Raw genomic sequence first — 20,603 nt, 5'->3', positions numbered from 1 at the left:
AACATCTGGAATTCCTTTATAAGAAAATTTCATTATTACGAAGTGATGATAATTCTAGTATCTCGAATTTGTTATAACGAGATTCGACTGTAGAAGATTGAAAACAAATTCATTAGGGACCCCCCCCCCCTTCATATGAAATGCATTTTGAAAACACCAACCTTGTACCAAAAGCTTAGACGTTAATGAAAACTATGTGAAAATATTCAAACAAGCCAGCCAAAGATATGCGACTGATTATAAACATAAGATTAATGGTTATATTGTATCTATGCGACTGACCCATAGTCATCTTTCTTATTGGAGATTACATTGCCTTTGTCGGTGCTCATCCTGTGGGCATTATGAAAACTTCATCGAATCGTCATTCATAAGCACTGTACATTTCCATCCTTGATCTGCGCCCAACTCCCTTCGCTGTGAGAAATAGAAATCCCAACCAAAGCGGGAAGTGCGGCTTATACGGAGAAAATTAAATATTAATTTAATTGAATTATTAATTAATCAAATATTTCAGGTTCTTATGGAGATACTGTAATGGGGCAGATAGAAATTTACCGTTAAAGATAGGCTCACTGTAATTTGGGGAATATCATACAAACCGAAATTTTTCCACATGATATTGAAATTTTATCACAGCAAAAATCAATTATTTAACATTTCAAATTTTTCTAACCGAATTTTCAAATATAATTAAACTTTTATATGCAGTTAAATTTTTAAATGTAATTGATATTGTAATTTTAATTTCGAGTGTCATGTACATGAAGTTACATACAATGATCTAATTAAAAGTCTGATTTCATTCTTTTCACTCGAGAGTTGTTACTTTAGAGTTGAAAAAAAATCAAAAATCGATGGACATTTGCAGTGGTGTCAGAGACAGATGCTGTTGGTGCCCAGGGTACTTTATGGAATGGGTATGAGCACCCAGAGAAATGATTCAGAAATCAAAATTTCCTACTTCAGGATCAAGACAAGAACCCACAAGTTCCAAACATTTCCGGCATCCTTGGCCAGTCAAAGGTGCCGACATGAAGGAAACATTGAGGACGTGGGGGGGGGGCTGAAAATCACCATTCATTCCGTTTATAAGGGACTCAAATCCCGACAAAAAGTGGGAAATGCGGCTTATACGGTGGAAATTAAAATTTAAAAATTTATTTGATCTCAATTTCTTATTTGGGTCAGCTCTTCAACATCCCTCACTGCCAGAAATGGAAATCCCGACAGAAATGCGGCTTATATGGTAAAAATTAAATTTTAAAAATTTAATGACTTTAATGAATACTTTCCTTTATTTGTTAAAAATTAAAACAGATGGCAAAGGGGAACATTTCCAATAAATGAGGAAAAAAAATTAGTTCCATTTTTTACGCCTAAAGCAACTACCCTATTTATAAGATCACAACAAACATATGAATTTTAAAGCAATTCAAATTTGTACCGCGATGAAATGAGCCTGCGACAAATTTGTACTGCGACGAAATAAGCCTGCGACAAATTTGTACCGTGACGAAATGAGCTTGCGACAAATTTGTACCGCGACGAAATGAGCCTGCTGCAAATTTGTACCGCGATGAGTTTGTAGCACGACGAATTGTCCCGCGACAAGTTGAGCGCGACGAATTGACCTAGACCCCTCCCGGTCCAGGGTTCCAAACCAACACCAGCTATAGTAAATATGAACAAAATTATTTATTTACTACTATTTATTCCTTCACTTCTGCAGAGTAAACAAGACAAGCTTCACACAAGTAAGAACACAGCGAAAATGACCTAAAATCGCTAGATCACTTCCTCTGATGCAAGAGAGCACAAACTAAAATTGTGGTCTCAGAGGAGCAAAAAGTTTTAACTTGAACAAAAACATAAAACATGGAGTGAAAAGAGAGTCAGGTTTTAGCAATTCACCATATAGGGTTTTTTTCCTGGAGCATGCTAAATGTTTGCTTGTCAGGTGATGTTATATAACCAGCACTGATTGGACATTGAGAGAGATTATGTGTTACTGAAGTGCGGAATCTTGAAATTTTCGGTGAACTCGCCAACATACAATGATGGTCACTCGCGGAAAATTTCCCTTACGTTTTTACTTCAACATTAAACAAAAGAATGATTGGAATAAAAAAAATGTTGTTTAATGACAGTGCCTTTCTTGAGTTTTTCCGACGGGTGGTGGTTTTTCTCACGTGGTTCCGATGGGTGGTGGTTTTTCTCACGTGGTTCAAATGACAGAGTCCCCTTACAGTTGAGGTCGGGAACAAGAAAGGAGACAACAGGACATTTTTGAGTCTCAAAAACTTTAATTACTCGATGTTTTCACTTCAACTGAAACTCTAAATGCTTGAGAAATTATCATTTCTATACATTGAATCGATGTAACTGTAGATTACAAAAATGTGTGGCTATAATAATTGATCATTATATATTGTCACCTTCAAAAAAAGCCCTAAACTTTAATGATTGACTGATTGCTGACAAGATACGGTATCAGGGCCGCAACTATATGCTTTTAGTCAGCTGAGGCAAGCACACATCTTGGCGCTCCTTTTTAATGTTTAAGGAGAGGTTATAAAAAGTGTTGGAGAAACTAGTCATAAAATCTACATGTAGGTCTTGAGTCTCTTGTTGTCTGAAGGACTTGTGTGGGAGAATAAGAAGAGAGGAGCCAACACGAATATTGTTTGTCTCTTACAGGTCAAATTATTCCAAATTTTTTTAGAGTACACGTTCTCAACAAAAATAAAAAAATTGCTTCCGGTGAAATAGTAACAAGAAAATTTTTGAAGCTATCAGGGTTCCAGGATTTTTGGGGTTTCACCACTTCTGATTCCACGGAACCCCAAAAATGCTCTCACAGAACCCTAGGGTTCCACAGAACACCAGTTGGGAAACCCTGCTGTAGATACACGTGTGCCATTGGAGCAAAAATAAAATTTTATCAAATTTATTTGAAAATTTAAATAGAATTTAAGTTTTTAAATTCTATTGTTCACCTACACTCATATCTACATTTAAACATGAAAAAACTCATGAAAATCCAGATTCGATTCTTAAAATCAACCTCCAGTATCAGTCCTTCTAGAGTTGAACCTCCACACTTGTTAATTGATAAAGTCACAGAATCAATAGTGGTGGTATAATAAGTTTTGACTGCAATCCTAGTTGTTTTGTATGGCTTTTTGGACTCCTTAATGGTATATCACTCTTCTAAATGATAAGATATTTGGGAAAATAGATTATCATTATTTAGAATAGTTTTTGTTTAGAGGAACTGTCTGTGCAGCAGCCGGTTCGCATATTAACTGGTCTGGTAGACCAGCGACTTTTATTTAACTATTCCAACACTGCCCTTATTAATACTGATAACGTTTTGGGGAAAAAATACTTATTAGAAAATAGTGATCTCTCACTTATATGTTGGTGCAAGGGAACAAGAAAAAAAGGTGCATAAGTGAAAGAGGCATATAAGTGTGAACAGCATTATTTACATGAATCTCTGACCGGGAGTGCAGAAAATCATCTTATAATTGAGAGAAACGTGCAAGTGAGAGATCACTAATTTATTGGGATGCATCGGAAAGAAAACTGATCAGTTAGAATAGATTTCTTTGTCTATATCTTGAAGTACTAATTGTACACACAAGCAATGAAAAATTACTGCTACTTTACCATATATGAACCTCATAAATATGGAATTTCTAACAAACTGGTAGATGCAGGAACATGTTTGTGTGTGTATGCGTAGCCCTAACGTATTTACATTCCTAGAGTTATGATTGTTTAGTGTTATACTGGGGCTACTATCCATCATTCATATTTTGAAGTAAAAATGCCAAACACTTAAATTCTCATGTTACGTAAGTACTGTGTTGATGTTCAAGAGAAATTTCGAAACAGATGTAGTTCAGGAAAAAAAATTTAATTTGCAGTAAAATTATTTGAAAAACATGCAGTCTCATAATAGAGCAGGAGCGGATCCACAGAGAGGCAATCGCCTCTCCCAAGAACAGAATAGTATGAGAAAAATTGATCTGTCCTATGAAATGCAGAATGATCCAAACAATCTAAGCAATAAATCACCCTTCCTGACATTTCCCTGAATTCACACAGGTGGATACGGGATGGGGGGGGGGGGGAGAAGAGATGTCTGTTTCTCAAAAAATTATATTACTAGCATGGGTCTGAAGGTGGAAAATCCCTCCTTCAAAGAGGCTGTATCTGCTTATGGATCTGCATGTCCCCCGGATAGGTAAATTTTTTTTTATCAGCTATGGAGTCATACAGGGTGTCCTGTAAATTCTAATGCAGCTTTTATCTCATCAACTGTTTGTTGTAGAAATATAGTTTCAATTTGAAAAATGCTCAAAATGTGTTCAGTAATCACACTACCAGTTATTATATGGTCCCACGTTCTCTAATTTCTAATTAGAGAAATGTTAGCTTCAAAAATATTCAAAATGCAAAAAGTTCAAACTGAGACTGGAAGCAAAAGGAATTAGGGTATATATGTAGATCTGACATTTTCAACAGCAAAAAGTGCAGTTTGCATCATAAAAAAAACAAAGATAATAGTAGACATTTATCTCTTGTAAATATAAAACTGAAAAAAGCCCATTTGATCAGTTAAATTCAGGATACCAAATAAAACAATTGAAATGCAAAATCACAGCTAATAAACAAAACACAAATCTGCAAAAAAAGAAATTAATAATACTTCTGTATGGGTGTTACTGCATAAGTTGCTGAAAATGCTCACAGTTAGTCTCTATGCAACGATGTACCCTTGAAATGAATTCTACTTATAAGTTGAAAGTTGCACAACATTGTTCCTGGTATCGATGAAGAGGTTATCAAAATGCAATCAAGCAGATCAGTCTGACTTTTCAATTTGATTTCATAGACACCGTTTTTCTAGTAGCTTCACAAAAAAGGTCTAAATACTTCAAAAGTGATTGTGGAGGCCACTTGTTGGACCTCCATATCCTTTGATCTTGTTCTGGAACATGTATAAAGTCCTTTGTATGAAGGATAGGATTTATGGACAGGGGCGCCATTGTGTGGGAACTGGATCTACAATAAATCATTTAATGATATATTTGCATTGATAAAGTCTGAAACAGGTTTACTTCAAATATTGAAGTGCTTTGTCAAATTCACAGTATCATCATACATGAATAGTGCTATCGAAGTATATCTCCATAACCCACACCAAACAAACATCCACTGACCAATAAACTTGGTGCCTATTAGATCACGTGATGGTTATCCAGAGATAGAAGTGACTTATGCTGATTAACAATGCCACCTCGCCTAAATTGACACTCAACTGACTACAAAATATTGTTTACAAATAATGTGTCTTCTGCAACTACATTTTGAATGAAATGAATGACGTCTAAACGATGAACTTTATCCCAGGCATGAAATTCTGTACCTACATAGGATTAAATGGGTGTAAGCCTCCTGAATTTAACATATTCTTAACTCTTGATTTTGAGAGACCACATTCCTCACTAATATGTCTGACACTTGACTGAGGATAGGTAAGGGCATATGCTATAACATCCTGATATGTAATAACTGCGGAACCTTTTGCTCAGCCTGATCAAGGACAATTTTCAAAACTTCCAGTTTTGTGCAAACACTGCACCACTCGTGAAATTGTGCATGAAATAAATGTTTTAAACCACAAAACTTTGTTGCATAGTTCCTTGCAGCCATTCGTCTATTTCAGTTACACTAACCGGACATTTAAACCATTTCACAGTATTCATCTCATAGGTATAACATTTGCTCATTTTTAGCTCTCTGTCAGGAAACTTGCAGATAGATGAAACATAAACAATTCATAGATTTTAAAAATCCCAGTTTTATTCTCTATAGTACAATTTTGATTCGTGCCGACCAATAAAAATCACCATAATTTGATGAGTGAACGTTTTATTTCCTTCTTGAATTTTCCATAGGTCATAAGCCTGGTAGATGACTTTGTAGTGGTGCATCCAGAAGGAAAAAATGTGTTTTAACAAGAAGGATGAAACAAAACACATTCAAAAACACAAACTAATTAATTACTTTAAAATTAATATTGCTTAATTTGTTTGGAAATTATTATTAGACTTTCCAAGATTAAAAATAAACTTATTAATTTTCATTAAAACATTAATTTTTTGAAAAACGTCACAATATTTTCTCAATTTTTCTAGAGATGGCCCTTTAAAGCTCCAAAAGTTATGACATTTAGGTGGTGGAAAGTGGAGAAGTACATGATTTTGGCCTCTTGTATCTCAATCAATACATTTTGTAAAAATACCTGACTTTTTACATTCTGAATATTTTTTTGCAGCCAACATTTTTCTAACTCGAAATTAGAGAACAGGGGTACCGTAAAAAATGTAAGACTTTAGATTTTGTGACAGACTGTATTTTCACTTTTGAAACTAGTACAGTGATTCCTGAACACAGTTTGATTCATTTTGAAGCAATACCACTACAAAGAACAGCTGATGAGATAAATGTCGCATTAGCAAACGGGAAGGGGGAGGGGTATGGAATTCTACTGGTGAAACGTTGATCCTAGAGGTATACTTCCAATTAAAAAAGTATTCAAGTAACATTTAGTACTCAGATATGTCACTTATGTTTCAGGGGGTTGTATAGTTATTGAAACAAAATAAAAATTGACTTTTTTTTATACAGACCCAGTATGCCCCTGAACCCAATTAGAAAGTTGTTGCCCTGTTTTTCCTGATACCAAGAAAAATTCCATGTTTTTAAATGCAATATTCACTGAGATATTGAGAATTTGAAAAACAGAGGAAAGTTGGGAAAAAATAGCATTAAATGCAGATATAACAATTTTCCTGCATTCACGGCTATTTCCCCCTCCCTTTCATCTGTGCTTCAAATTTGAATGTCTCAGTGAACATTGCACTGTGAAAAATCAATTTTTTTTTTAGTTCGCATCAGGAGTGACAGGGCAACGACTTTCTTATTGTGTTCTGGGTCACGCAGGGACTGTATAAAAAGTTATTTTATTTTCATAACTATACAACCCCATTGAAACGAGTGACATATTACACATTATTTGGAAACTTTTTCCAATAGGAGGTAAGCCTCTAGGATCAACAGATTGAAAGTAAAATGCCATATCCCCTGTTTGCTATGCACCCTGTATATAAATATTCAATTTTCAAATGGCTCAGCACAAAATTTTCACTGATATATTATAGGATATATTATATTAAATTTATTTTTATAATTTATATAAATTTTTATTTCATAATATACAATAACTTTCCCTTCATTACCAATGAAAAGGAAATTTACATACCCGCCAAACCACCAGTGGCAGCAGACAAGCCAAAGTATCCATGTTGAGGCAAATAAACATTTTCTGCTCTGATACATAATTCATAATCATCATCATTATTAGAATTACCATTATGAAACAATACCTGAAATACAAAACAGAAATACTTTTCAAATCGAAGCTAAGCTAAAAGCGAAAAATTGTTGAGATCATTCTCCACGAGAAAAATTACAAAATTTTACTTACTCACTGCAGAAATATTAATTTCTGCTATGAGGAACATTCATTAAACTTACAATAGAGCTTAAATCTACTAGGTAATTTTTTAGAATGTGCGGTAGAAACTCTGAAACATTGCAACCAAAATCCAAAAATTTTTTACCTCTAATTTTAACGTTTTTTTCCAACTAGAGGGAAACAACTGTCCCCCACCCCCATCCATAAACTCTATTTGCACATCAGAGACATTACAATAAATTAATACTACTTTCTACAGATTGAATGGTTTAGCCTATGAAAACACTATTACCAAGGTATGTAGATATACATAATGAAGTAAAGAGTAGAGAAAAAACAAAATGGGAAACAAAAATAAGAAAAAACAAAATAGGAAACAAAAATAAGAAAAAAATTGGAAAAGGGAAGAAAGTTGCAGTGTGGATCTTCATTATTGAAGAACTCTTCTCTGAAGTTTTGTAATTTGACAAAACAGTCTCAATATAGTGAACTGCTTCATGCATCAAAACAAAAAAAGAATTGGTCACAAAAACAGCAACAAAACTGCTATGGATATCTTGCACCAGATACTGGTGGATGACAAGTATTATAACTAATTATTTCTGCAATATGCATATATAAAAAATGTTTGTAGACAAGGACATGGCCAGGAAAAAAGCATAGTGTAAAAATACCCATTTTGTGAAAGATTTTGCTAATGGAACTATGTAATTAAATTCATGAACAGCCAAAAAATTAATAAACTGAATCTATAAAGCAAGGTGGGTAAGTAATTTTGGTGGTAATTAAGTTCAATTTTGGTAGCAATTTTAGAACAGAAATGAATACATGCTCAATGAATGTGGGAGGGGTAATCCCCCTTCTTCTCCTGCTACAAAGATTATAGTGAAGAAAGGCGCGACTGCCCTTTCTCCTCGTCCCCACCTGTGTTTTGGTGAAGAATAGTGATAATGCCACGCAGGTTGTGTGTATTTTTTATTATATGAAAACTACAGTACAATATCTTCATAAATATGTATTTGTAATTTATTCCACATGTTGTAATAGTACTACTGAATGAAAGACTTCACATATTTGTTTTATTGAAGAAAATAATTTTTTATTTAACTGAGGAAATTTTCTCATTCATACTCCTTTTTGTTCACTAACTTTTATAACAAATATGACCAATGCAATCACTTGTGTTTTTTTATCAACTGAAAATTATTAAAGAAACGTATTCTGAAACTAATAATATGAAAAAAAAATACTCACCATCAAAACATTTTTATAGTATTCAATTTTAGCCCTCACTGGAAAAGGTTTATTTCGGAAATCCCTTTGGCATCCAGATATCTGTTGATTTGATCCGTCACTGAAATGGGATACATTTTTATTACAGCATGTGAAGTAGAAATACTAACAAAAACAGCTGCAGTCAAACATATCCAATTGTTGGAACTAAGCTCACCACACTTAGTTTATCTTCTCAACTCAGTGAAATCTTTTATTTAAGCTTTTTACTACTAACTAAATTGAAAAATTATGGCCATACTATATCCCTTTGCATGCAAATTTCTACAACAAACATTCTTTCCACAAAATATACAACAAACAACTGGATAAGGTAATCAGGGGTGTCTACCAAATACAAAAAGCAAAATTCTGTGACTTTTCAGGGACTTTCTGGCAGGGTTGTCAAATTTGCTCTCCGGGTAGATACCCATTTCCCCCCACCCCGATGGGTTTTTTAAGCTAAAAAACTCTGGTTTTTTGGGGGAAATTGTTTGTTTTCGAAGAGAATGTGTTGCTTTAAGGTTGAAATTTTATTTTGAGGTTAGTTGATGTATTCCAAAAATTGCTGCATACCCCTTTTTTTATGTAAATATTTAGGAACGAGATTCACATATTTAAATGTTACACGAAACTGCAAGCAGAAAATGTAACCATGGACCTCAATTTAACAAATATACCCGATACGTAATATGTGATAAGCATATCCACAGAAATTATTCCTTATTTATAATACACAATAATTTTTCACACACACACAAATCCTTGTATAAATAAATTGAAGAATCTGTGAAGAAGTAAAATCAATGTATGTAAGCTGAATTTTCGTTCAAAACATGTTTGCATTACTTTTCATAAGTTTGTGGCAGCTCACCAAAGACTGTGGCCAACAGTCGCCAAGTGCGGAGACGGCACGAGTCTATGTTTATGACTCTACAAACCGGAGCAGAATGCTGATTCAATATGTTGTGTTGTCTATGATACATTAAAAGCTGATTGTCGCAATGGCGACCAAAATATTTGTTATCCTGACCAAACAAAATAGAGCGATTACAAAAAGGTCCTACCCTGATCCTAATGGCATCAATGGTGCTGAAAGCAGCACATACACAAACTACACTGAATAATTAATTGAAAATGTTGAAAAAAAACTATAACAGAGAAATTCCATGGACTGACATAGCAAATAAGAAATTTCAAAATTCCAAAACACTATTGTCCAATACAACCCTTTTAGCACATCCAAAACCTGATGCCAAACTCATACTTCCAACAGTTGCATTCGCTTTTGCCATTAGCGTTGCACTGTTTCAGGTTCGCTTTTGCCATTAGCGTTGCACTGTTTCAGGTGGTTGACAACGAGCTTCAGCCTCTTGCATTCTTCTCTACGAAATTATCTCCCGCAGAACGCAACTACAGAGCGTACGACCATGGGTTGCCGGCTGCATATGCTTCTATAACGCAGTTTTGGGATATGTTAGAAGCTAGGGACTTTTCTTTACTCAAGGACCATAGCCCATTGACATATGCCTTCAGACAAAAATTAGACAAGGCTTCTCCTCATCAATGCAGGCAATTAGATTTTATTGCCCAATTCACTACTGACATACACTATATCCGGGGTAGTGAAAACATACCTGCAGATGCTCTCTCCCGCATTGCATCAATTTCAATGCCCAATCCTACTGACTATAACAAAATTTCAATGCACAAGAATGCGACAAAACTTTAACTGATCTTTTACAAAATACACAATGATTACAGCTCAAAAAAGTGATTTTGCCACAGACTCAAATACTTCACTATTTTGTGATCTCTCCACTGGCGCAGCTAGACCATATATACCAGAAAAATTACTGAAGCAGATTTTCGAGACCATTCATATTTCCCATCAAGGAATTAAAGCTACAACTAAATTGATTTGGACTAACTTCATTTGGTCTTCATTAAATAAAGATTGTAATAACTGGTCCAGACAATGTATATCTTGTCAAAAATCCAAAATAACATGACACGAAAACCCCATTTGGTTTATTTCCTGACCAAACTGAGCGATTTGATCACATCCATCTTGATATCATTGGTCCTCTTCCTCCTCCTGGTGGCAATGCCTATTGTCTAACTATGATCGACAGGTTCACACATTGGCTGAAGGCGGTCCCAATTCCAGACATCAGCTCGCACCATCTTCTCATCATCGATATCTCACTTCGGGGTGCCATCCAAGATCACAACATATCAAGGCCGTCGATTCGAGAGCTCCCGCACTGGCAATAGTACTAGGAATTCAATGAATACGGTCCTCACCATATCACCCGCAAGCAAATGCCCTCGCAGAGGAGCTACACAGACAAATAAAAGCTGCCATCAAGGCATATAACACAGAGTACTGGTGTACTGCCTTGCCCACCATATTACTCGGTTTCCATAGCGTCTTTAAAGATCTGAAAGCTACCACCGCAGAATTGATATACGGCACTAGTCTCACACTTCCCTAAGAAATATTCTATCCCACTCCGAGGGAAACATCATCAAAAGAACTTGAGACTACCAAAGAACATTTTTCAAAATTACGACCGTGACCAACATCCTCTCATGGACCACAAAGTATTTTCATCCACCCTCATCTAAAGGACTACTCACACATATCCATTCCGCATGATGGAGTGCGGAAGCCGCTTCAAGCTACATCTGACAGACCATTTAATTGATCCAATGACGTGAAAAGACATTCGACATCGATGTCCGTGGAAAAAAACGTGGACAGACTGAAACCTGGCTTCAGACGTGAACGATTCTAGTCCGTCATCAACAAGAATTACTTTGCCTAAACCTCCCGTTTCTCAGACAAGAAAAACAGGTTCCAGATGAACTGTCCATTTCCTGGACCGTTTCCAACCGTAAGTACGCTACTGGGGGTGGGGAGTGTGCAGCGGCACACCAAAGACTGTGGCCAACAGTCGCCAAGTGCGGAGCAGAATGCTGATTCAATATAACGTGTTGTCTATGATATATTAAAAGCTGATTGTCGCAAGTTTTATACAGGTACATCAGACTTTCATAACTGAAATATCAAGAGCCAAAAATAACATTATCTCATAAAGAAAACAAAATAACTTTGTGGAATTCTTGAATTGAACATTGGTAATGAACACATTCAAGTGAAACAGAACAAAAAGCATAGTTTTTCTTCGAAACTAAGACCTAACCAGAAAATAAGCCTTAGCTTGATTTTTCAAGATGCTCATTATTATAAACCAAACCCGGAAAATTAGCCTGTTAAAATCGTCAGCCAGATGAAGGTATTCTGTAGGTCTACCACTATACATAACAGATTGTCTTGTATAAAGTGATATTAATATACAATGTTATTGACATTTGTATTTAATGATAATTCAAGTTATTCTGTAGTTTTAAGTTCCCAAAAATCGCTAATTTGGACAAGTGGAAAACACCTCCAGAGTAATGAATCCTCAGAATGACAGCTATCTCCTCATCTTAGCCAGATCATTTTTTAATTATTGTTGCTCCTTTAAAAATATTTCAGAATTTAATTTAATGAAGCAGGGGATATTCTTGTAAGGAATTCAAGAAAAAGAGAAGCATGTGACTTTAGCTCCTGGAAATTTAAGTTTGATTTAAAAAAAAAACTATGGGGTTCTGGTTACGTAGCTATAAGTTTTATTTTTGATGGATCAGGACACTTTTGGGTACATTTTCTTCTGGGTTTGAAAAATTTGGAGGAAAAAATTGCAACACCCTCCCCTGATTTCTCAGAATTTTCATTACCCAAATCCATTCATTTTACCACAAGCAATCTTCTTGCATACAACTCAAGGTGCAGATACAATTATGTAGAAGCATTTGTGTGTGAACAATTATTCCCTTATTATATGGTCAATTTTATTTATCAATTCCATAGTTTAATATGCACCAAAACATGTATATTTAGACATAAGATGTACACATAAAGGATGTACATACATTTCAAGTTACATATTCTGAGGGTGTGGAAAAAGTATATTTGTAACATTCAAGCTGTTGACAAGGATATACAGTAGGCCTAATGTTTTTATTCACGAGACACATGAGGTTTAAGTTGTATCGAGAGACTAAGACATTCTTGAGGAGTTTGATTTTAACCTTCATGACGAAGGGTTGTCGGTTTTGCATGTTAATGAACAGTTATTCTGTATTAATGTAGAATGAAGTAATTTTGAATGTTCATTGCTCCATATACACCACACCAACCATCACAAATTAAATTTTCCTCCCATTTTGCCTGAAAAAACCCGCCTGGGCTGTAAGTGAATGATTATTCCTTTATTGTATGGTCAATTTTATTAATCAAATACATAGTTTAACATGCATCAAAAATTTATAATCAGACATAATGTAAGATGTACACATAAAGGATGTACATACATGTTTGAGTTACATATTTTGAGGTTGTGGAAAAAGGAAATTCAATTTTCCTCATTTTGCCCAAAAATCAAATACAAAGCCACAACAGGCAAAATGCCCAACAAGGTGGATGAGAAAAAGATGCCCATAATAAATATGGATGTCATATTTCAAAAATATAGCAACCCAATTAAAAATGCAATTACAAACAATATATATACATGATGAAATATTATATACACTGGTGAAATAAATTAAGAGAATTTGCATATTTTATCAAATTTCATGAACTGAACTGAATGTAAAACCACTGCTTCTGGACAAAAATGCAAATCTTGTACGTCAAATAAGGAAGCGTACACGTGTGTGTAGATGGAGCCAGTAGAGAAACAGGCTTTATAAGCACGCGTAAGTTAAGACGCATTTCGTTCGCTAGCACACCTCTGCTAATTTCTTGGTGTTATTTTGCAGCAATCAGTTCATTTCAAATTGTAACAGTAAAAATGAGTAACCACCAACGTTTAGATGATGGAATGAGGTGGCAAATTGTGGGGAGGCTAGAAGCAGGCCAATCTCAAGTCCAGATTTGTAGAGAGTTCAATTTAACGCCCAGCGTCGTGTCTAACTTATGGAAACAGTTCCAGGATACCGGATCCATCAAGAGAAAGCCTGGGCAAGGTCACCCAAGAGCCACGACGGCCAGAGAAGATCGTCATTTGTCGATTATAGCGAGGCGTAACAGGAGTGCTACAGCTTCTCAGCTCTCTCGTGACTTGTATGCAGCCACAGGAACCCGTGTATCAAGTGTGACTGTTTCGAAAAGACTTAATGAGAGAGGGTTGTTTGCAAGAGGACCTGCTGTTTGCGTCCCGCTCACTTCTACGGACAGGAGAGTCCGTTTATCATGGTGCAGAGAGCATAGAGATTGGAGTATGGATCAATGGGTGACCGTTCTCTTCACTGATGAGTCCCGGTTCAGCCTAAGCACAGATTCTCACAGTATGTTCATATGGAGAGAACCAGGGACCCACTACCTAACCTCCAATGTCCGCGAAATCGACCATTATGGCGGAGGAGGTTTCATGTTGGATGGCCGCACACCTCTCCATGTCTTTGAAAGAGGCACTGACTGATGTGAGGTATAGGGATGAGGTCTTGGAGCCTTATGTTCGCCTTTTCAGTCGTGCACTTGGCCCTGAGTTCATTTTAATGGACGATAACGCGAGGCCACATAGAGCTCTTCTGCTCGACCATTTTCTAGAGAGTGAGGATATTCGCCGGATGGATTGGCCAGCCAGATGTCCAGACCTCAACCCTATAGAGCACGTCTCGGACGCTCTAGGGAGGGCAATTGCAACTCGCAACCCCCCTCCGGGAACAATCCAGGGAATGAAAACAGCGTTGCTGAACGAGTGGGACCAATTGCCACAGGAAATGATAAACTGCCTTATTTCAAGTATGAAATCACGCTGCGAGACCTATATATCTGTAAGAGGGGGCCGTACCCCCTATTAACCCATTTTTTTGTTTATTCTACAACCGCTGTTTCATACCTTCTGACTCCAACAAGTTTTACGCACGATCATGCGTGTGTATTATTATTTTAAATTTACACGATTTTCACAACATTGCATATTGAAACTGACGGCACTCCGCTTAAGCAGTCATAACTTTTCCGTAACTTGAGGTGACGACTTATCGAGGTTTTACTGTATATCAAACACTATTATACCAGGATATTACAAGCCTGGTGGCAATGTAATAGATTTGGCGCTTCTCATGGAAAAAAAAAACGAAAATTAGGTAATGAACCTATACATAGTCTTTGTCTTTTAGGGGCTAGTGTCTTTGTTTGATTATATAAGACCACCTGTGCCCTCTAGCATGATAATGAGGTCACTACTATTGTTATCTTCTGTATGAAGGGAAAACAGTGTGTGAGATTTTAATACACCATTAAATCGTGTGATGCAATCTTCATTCGTGAACTTGCACTGAAGATATACCATAGCTGCCAACTTTTGAAAATGAAAATTCGGGAGATTTTCGCGCAAACCCGTATTTTATGCTAAAACCACTCCCTAATAAATACAATAGGGATTTTTCCAAATAAAATAGGGATTTTCCAAACATAAAAGTTAAAGCGTAGGGAATAAAATCCCTACTCAAAAACTGAAGTCAAATTAAAATAGGGATTTTACACACATGGAAGTTAAACCCTTGGGAATAAAATTCCTATGCAAAAAACAAGTGAAATTGGAGGCCAAAACTTCAATGATATAAAAATAAATATTGTGTTCAATCAGAAACTCTGTGAACAAACATTCTGCGCGAATGACCCCAAAATCATCGGAAGATGAAAGAAAACACCGTCAATTTTTGAAGAACACTGACTTTTTGTAACGCTTGCTTGATGGTTTTTTTTTCCATTTCACGAGTGATGATGACAGTCTTTCCATGACCGATGTTTATGTCCGTAACACAACTTGTACAAAAAGGAAAAGTCGGCCCTCTTCTGGAACGTTTGATGAAAGGAAATTCATCGGAATAAGTATCTTTAAAATTGATTAAATATGTTTTTGCTTATCAGTATTCATGCTTTGTTATATCGCACGTACGTAACTTCAACAAAAGAAATTTTGACCATATACGCGTCACTATAATCTTCAATTATTATCCAGGACTATTGGCTGCTAAGCCATTTCCCTGCAGGATAAGACAAGCAACTTTCTTGTTACCATCAGAGGGTTTGTAAAACTTCCTTAAAAAGGGAATTTCCCCATTTACGACGTGTGACGTCATTTCTAAAGGGAAAAAAAAGAGGCTTCATGCCCCACAAGAAATTTCTTAGGGATTGTTTTCATAAGCGGGGATTTTTTTTAATGAAGTAGGGAATGTTTAGGGACAATTTGGGATTTTTGTAATTTTCGTAAAAATTCGGGAGATTTAAGAACTTTTCGGGAGGTCGAGCGATGAAGTTAAAATTCGGGAGACTTGGCAGCTATTATATACCATCAGAATATACCCCAACGTTAGAAAATGTAGTAAGAAATTTTGGCTACTGTATAACTTATTAATTTTTAAGCAACTGAAATACTTTATATGGGAATAAAATTAAATTTTGAACACTTTGATGGGATCATTCAAGTATTACGTCAACATCAATGGCGGGGTGGGGGTGTTTCTGAGTTGCTGACTTTTGATGACAAAGAGGGGGGTTGGATCATGCTTACGTCATCAACCCCCCCTCTATAAAAATATAAAATATTCTTAATGGCATCTTACTTGGTATGCTAAAAATTAGAAAAACTGTTTGCCAGTTTGCGGGCACATGAACTAACATTTTCCCTATTGTTAAGTTCCCCTACACAGCCACTTTAGTGATATTTAAATGTTTAGCAGATCCAAGTGATCTGGAAATGTGTCTGGATCACTCCAGTGCTCTGGAACTATGCCATGCCTCACCAGAGTGATCTGTAATTATGCCGCGGATCACTTAAGTGATCTGGAAATGTGCCATGGGCAACTTGAGTGATGCAGAACAGCACTGGGATGGCTTAGAAACCACTTAAGTGCTCTAAAACTGTGCCACATGTCACTCAAGGGATCTTTAAATGTGCCATGAATCACTCAAGTGTTCTGGAACTGTGTCGCAGGTAGAAGTGACCCATGAATGTGCCACGGGTCCCACTTAAGCAATCCGTAAATGTGCCGCTTAGTTAATTTTTACAAAATTAGGTTTGAGGGGCAGGCAGATCAGATAACCCCCACTACCACATTTCATAGCTGCCAACTTTTGAAAATGAAAATTCGGGAGATTTTCGCGCAAACCCGTATTTTATGCTAAAACCACTCCCTAATAAATACAATAGAGATTTTTCCAAATAAAATAGGGATTTTCCAAACATAAAAGTTAAAACGTAGGGAATAAAATCTCTACTCAAAAACTGAAGTCAAATTAAAATAGGGATTTTACACATGGAAGTTAAACCGTTGGGAATAAAATCCCTATGCAAAAAACAAGTGAAATTGGAGGCTAAAACTTCAATGATGTAAAAATAAATATTGTGTTCATTCAGAAACGCTGCAAACAAACATTCTGCACGAATGACCCCAAAATTATCGGAAGATGAAGGAAAACACCGTCAATGTTTGAAGAACACTGACTAAGACACTTGCTTGATTTTTTTCTTTCTTTTTTTCATTTCACGAGTAATGATTACAGTCTTTCCATGACTGATGATCATGTCCGTAACACAACTTGTACAAAAAGGAAAAGTCGGCCCTCTTCTGGAACGTTTGATGAAAGGAAATTCATTGGAATAAGTATCTTTAAAATTGATTAAATATGTTTTTGCTTATCATTATTCATGCTTTGTTATATCGCACGTACGTAACTTCAACAAAAGAAATTTTGACCATATGCGCGTCACTATAATCTTCAATTATTATCCAGGACTATTGGCTGCTAAGCCATTTCCCTGCACGATAAGGCAAACAACTTTCTTGTTACCATCAGAGGGTTTGTAAAACTTCCTTAAAAAGGGAATTTCCCCATTTACGACGTAAAAAGAGGCTTGCGGGGATTTTTTTTTAATGAAGTAGGGAATTTTTAGGGACAATTAGGGATTTTTGTAAAAATTCGGGAGATTTAAGAACTTTTCGGGAGGTCAAGCGATGAAGCTAAAATTCGGGAGATTCCTGAAAAATTCGGGAGACTTGGCAGCTATGACATTTGGTCTGTGGGCCAAGGATTTACCATATATGGCTTAGATAGTGGGTCGGAATGAATTTCTCAAAAAGAAATGAGTTCTTAGCCTTGAAATAGTAGCTACATTTTAGCTACATATCTTATATATAGATGTGAAAGCATGTATGTTTGTTCTTTATACAAATCTACAGTTTTAGACTGATCGTTGCCAGATTTTACATATCAAGACCGGGATAACAAACAAGACCGGGAAAGAACTGTAGGCTACTTTAAAAGTTCATCAGAGCTGGGCAAATGTCGGAAATGGGAAAAAAAACAGATGGGCAACAATGGTTCCTGGGCCTCAACAGTCACTTTTGGAATGTTTACTTTGGTTACCGTGGCGTTCCCTAACAATGCATATCAGACATGTGTATGCCTTTACAATGGTGTGTCACTTCTTTAATGTTGCCAGTATAACAGTGTATACCTTTATAATGGTTTGTCATTATTCCAATCCTCCCAGTAACTGAAGAAAACCCGGGAAGCACCGGGTATTTTTGCTTGCCTATACATAGGGTGTCCTGTAAGTGCTAATGCGGCCTTTATTTCCTCAACCGCCCATCGTATAGGTATAGTTTCAATTTAAAAAATGCTTAAAAGGCATTTCAATAATATTCGCTGCACAAGCTGGACATATGACGTCACTAACAACAAAGAACAACGACGACGACAAACAGATTTCTATTGGTTGGGAATAAAAATGTTCAACGCCAGCTGATGAGCTCAATACTTGCTTCAAATCCTCAACACTTTGGCACCGAAGTTAAAAAATTATCATTATCCCCCAACATGCGAGTTCAACTGCAAAATGACTCAGCGCTGCTATCATTTTCACATCACTTGATCAAACTTGGCAATGGAAGAATTCCCGTAGACCCATGCACTGGATTGATTACGTTCCCAAATGGATTTTGCCAGTTGTTAAATTCAGTTCAAGAGCTTGCAAACATAGTCTTTTTAAAAATCACAAAATCAATGAAACCATAAGTGGCTTTGTGAGAGCGCGATTCTGGCACCAAAAAATAACAGTGTGAACACAGTGTGAAAAATTATTCCAGGAGACTCCCCATCTTACAAATTGGTTGACACTGCTACAGACACAACGCAGACAGTTCTGTATCCTGCAGAATTTCTGAATTCTTTGGAAATTCTGGGTATGCCACCACACAACTTGACCCTCAAAGTCGGAGCACCTATAATGCTTTTAAGAAATTTGGAGACACTGACTCTGCAATGGCACCAGACTGTGTGAAGAAATTGCATAATTACAGGGTTCCCAGCAAAATCCGCTTGATCATTTCCCTGACCAAATTCAAAAATTTCCCTGACCAAATGCATGTACACTGTCACACGCATATATAATTCTAAACCATCTAATATCAGTAAATCAGTGATTCCCAACGTGGGAGTTAATGCCCCCTTGGGGGAGATGGAATGTTCCAGGGGGCGGTAAAAGCTACAGGTATAATATAGGATCCTATGGGTTAGATTGCGTTGGGGGCGATGGGTGAAAAAACTTTCTAAAGGGTGGTGATGGGCCAAAAAAGATTAGGAAACTATGCTCTAAATTATAGTCGACCCCCTACCCCGTATTTGTGGGGGTTACATTCTGGGGGTGGGGAAAATATGGGAAATTGCAAATAACTGAAACTATAGATTTTTTGTTTATCTTGTTTATTGAACATCATGAGAAGAGCAGGGTAACGCAAAATTATAAGGAAATATAAACGAGGGTGCAGCGATTGATTGTTGGTGATGTTTTCTGAAAGAACATTGTAATTTCTGTTTGCAGTTTCTTCTTCATATCATCAAGTATGTTGGAGTATGTTGACAAGACTTCGTCTACCAATTTTTCTACATGTGAAGAACGTAATATAGAGGGGATCTATATCATGAAAATCATCTGGTGGTGAGCCACAGCAGCAACTGACTTACTTTCGCCAAACATAGTCAATATATATAATTTTTGTTAATTTTTTATTTTTATTTTCGGAGCATTATCAGTAGCACTAGACAAATGAGCCATCCTAAACAGGCACAACTCAAATTTTATAAACAAAACATGTAAATGACGATTGCTGAGGAAAAAATCCAATAAAGGGAAAAAAACCACAAATACGGAGTGGGGCGACTGTATATCATTTCACGGTAATACACCATTGAAAAGCACATTACAGACAGATGCTAATATTTTGCCGCCACCACCACTCCTTACAAAATCAAACGGTGTACTTTTACATTAGTTTCCTTGGAAATTACACAGAGGTAACTGAATTCAAATCATTCTTCAACATATAAAGGTAAAGGGCCCTTTCACACGGAGCAGATGTGGACGCAGGTCCGGAAGAAGTTTGAACAATTGGTATATACAGAGTATTTCAGAAGATGTGGAATGCACCCGCACCTTTGAAGTGTTCATGTGGGTTCGGATGGCATCAGCATGTGTCAAAACCTACGTGTGGGCTCCACATTCGCACATACAAGTATCGTACATTAGGTTATTTGGAGCTATTCACACGACGCGGATGCGGGTCAAATTAGTCCACAACTTTGGCTACTTTTTCAAGATGATTTTGCATGGAATTTTTTAATTATTTGACTTAAATATAAAAACACCAT

The 20,603-nt window shown here is 36.4% G+C and overlaps 1 protein-coding gene across 1 annotated transcript in view; it reads right to left on the bottom strand.

Moving 5' to 3' along the window:
- The window catches only part of ergic53 (lectin, mannose binding protein ergic53), a 199,172-nt gene that overhangs the window by 118,725 nt on the left and 59,844 nt on the right, over window positions 1-20,603 (bottom strand). Inside the window, exons 6-7 of the mRNA XM_089236553.1 lie at window positions 8,810-8,909; window positions 7,340-7,463 (exon numbers count right to left, since the gene is read on the bottom strand). Of these exons, the coding sequence (XP_089092679.1) occupies window positions 7,340-7,463; window positions 8,810-8,909 (224 nt within the window). The remainder of the gene's footprint in view (window positions 1-7,339; window positions 7,464-8,809; window positions 8,910-20,603) is intronic.

The sequence above is a fragment of the Pholcus phalangioides genome, unplaced genomic scaffold, assembly GCF_987345545.1.
Source record: "Pholcus phalangioides strain wild (caught in Gottingen) unplaced genomic scaffold, Ppha-v1.0 ptg000009l_1, whole genome shotgun sequence".
In the NCBI taxonomy this organism is placed as follows: domain Eukaryota; kingdom Metazoa; phylum Arthropoda; class Arachnida; order Araneae; family Pholcidae; genus Pholcus; species Pholcus phalangioides.
This window is presented reverse-complemented; position numbering and strand designations above follow the sequence as displayed.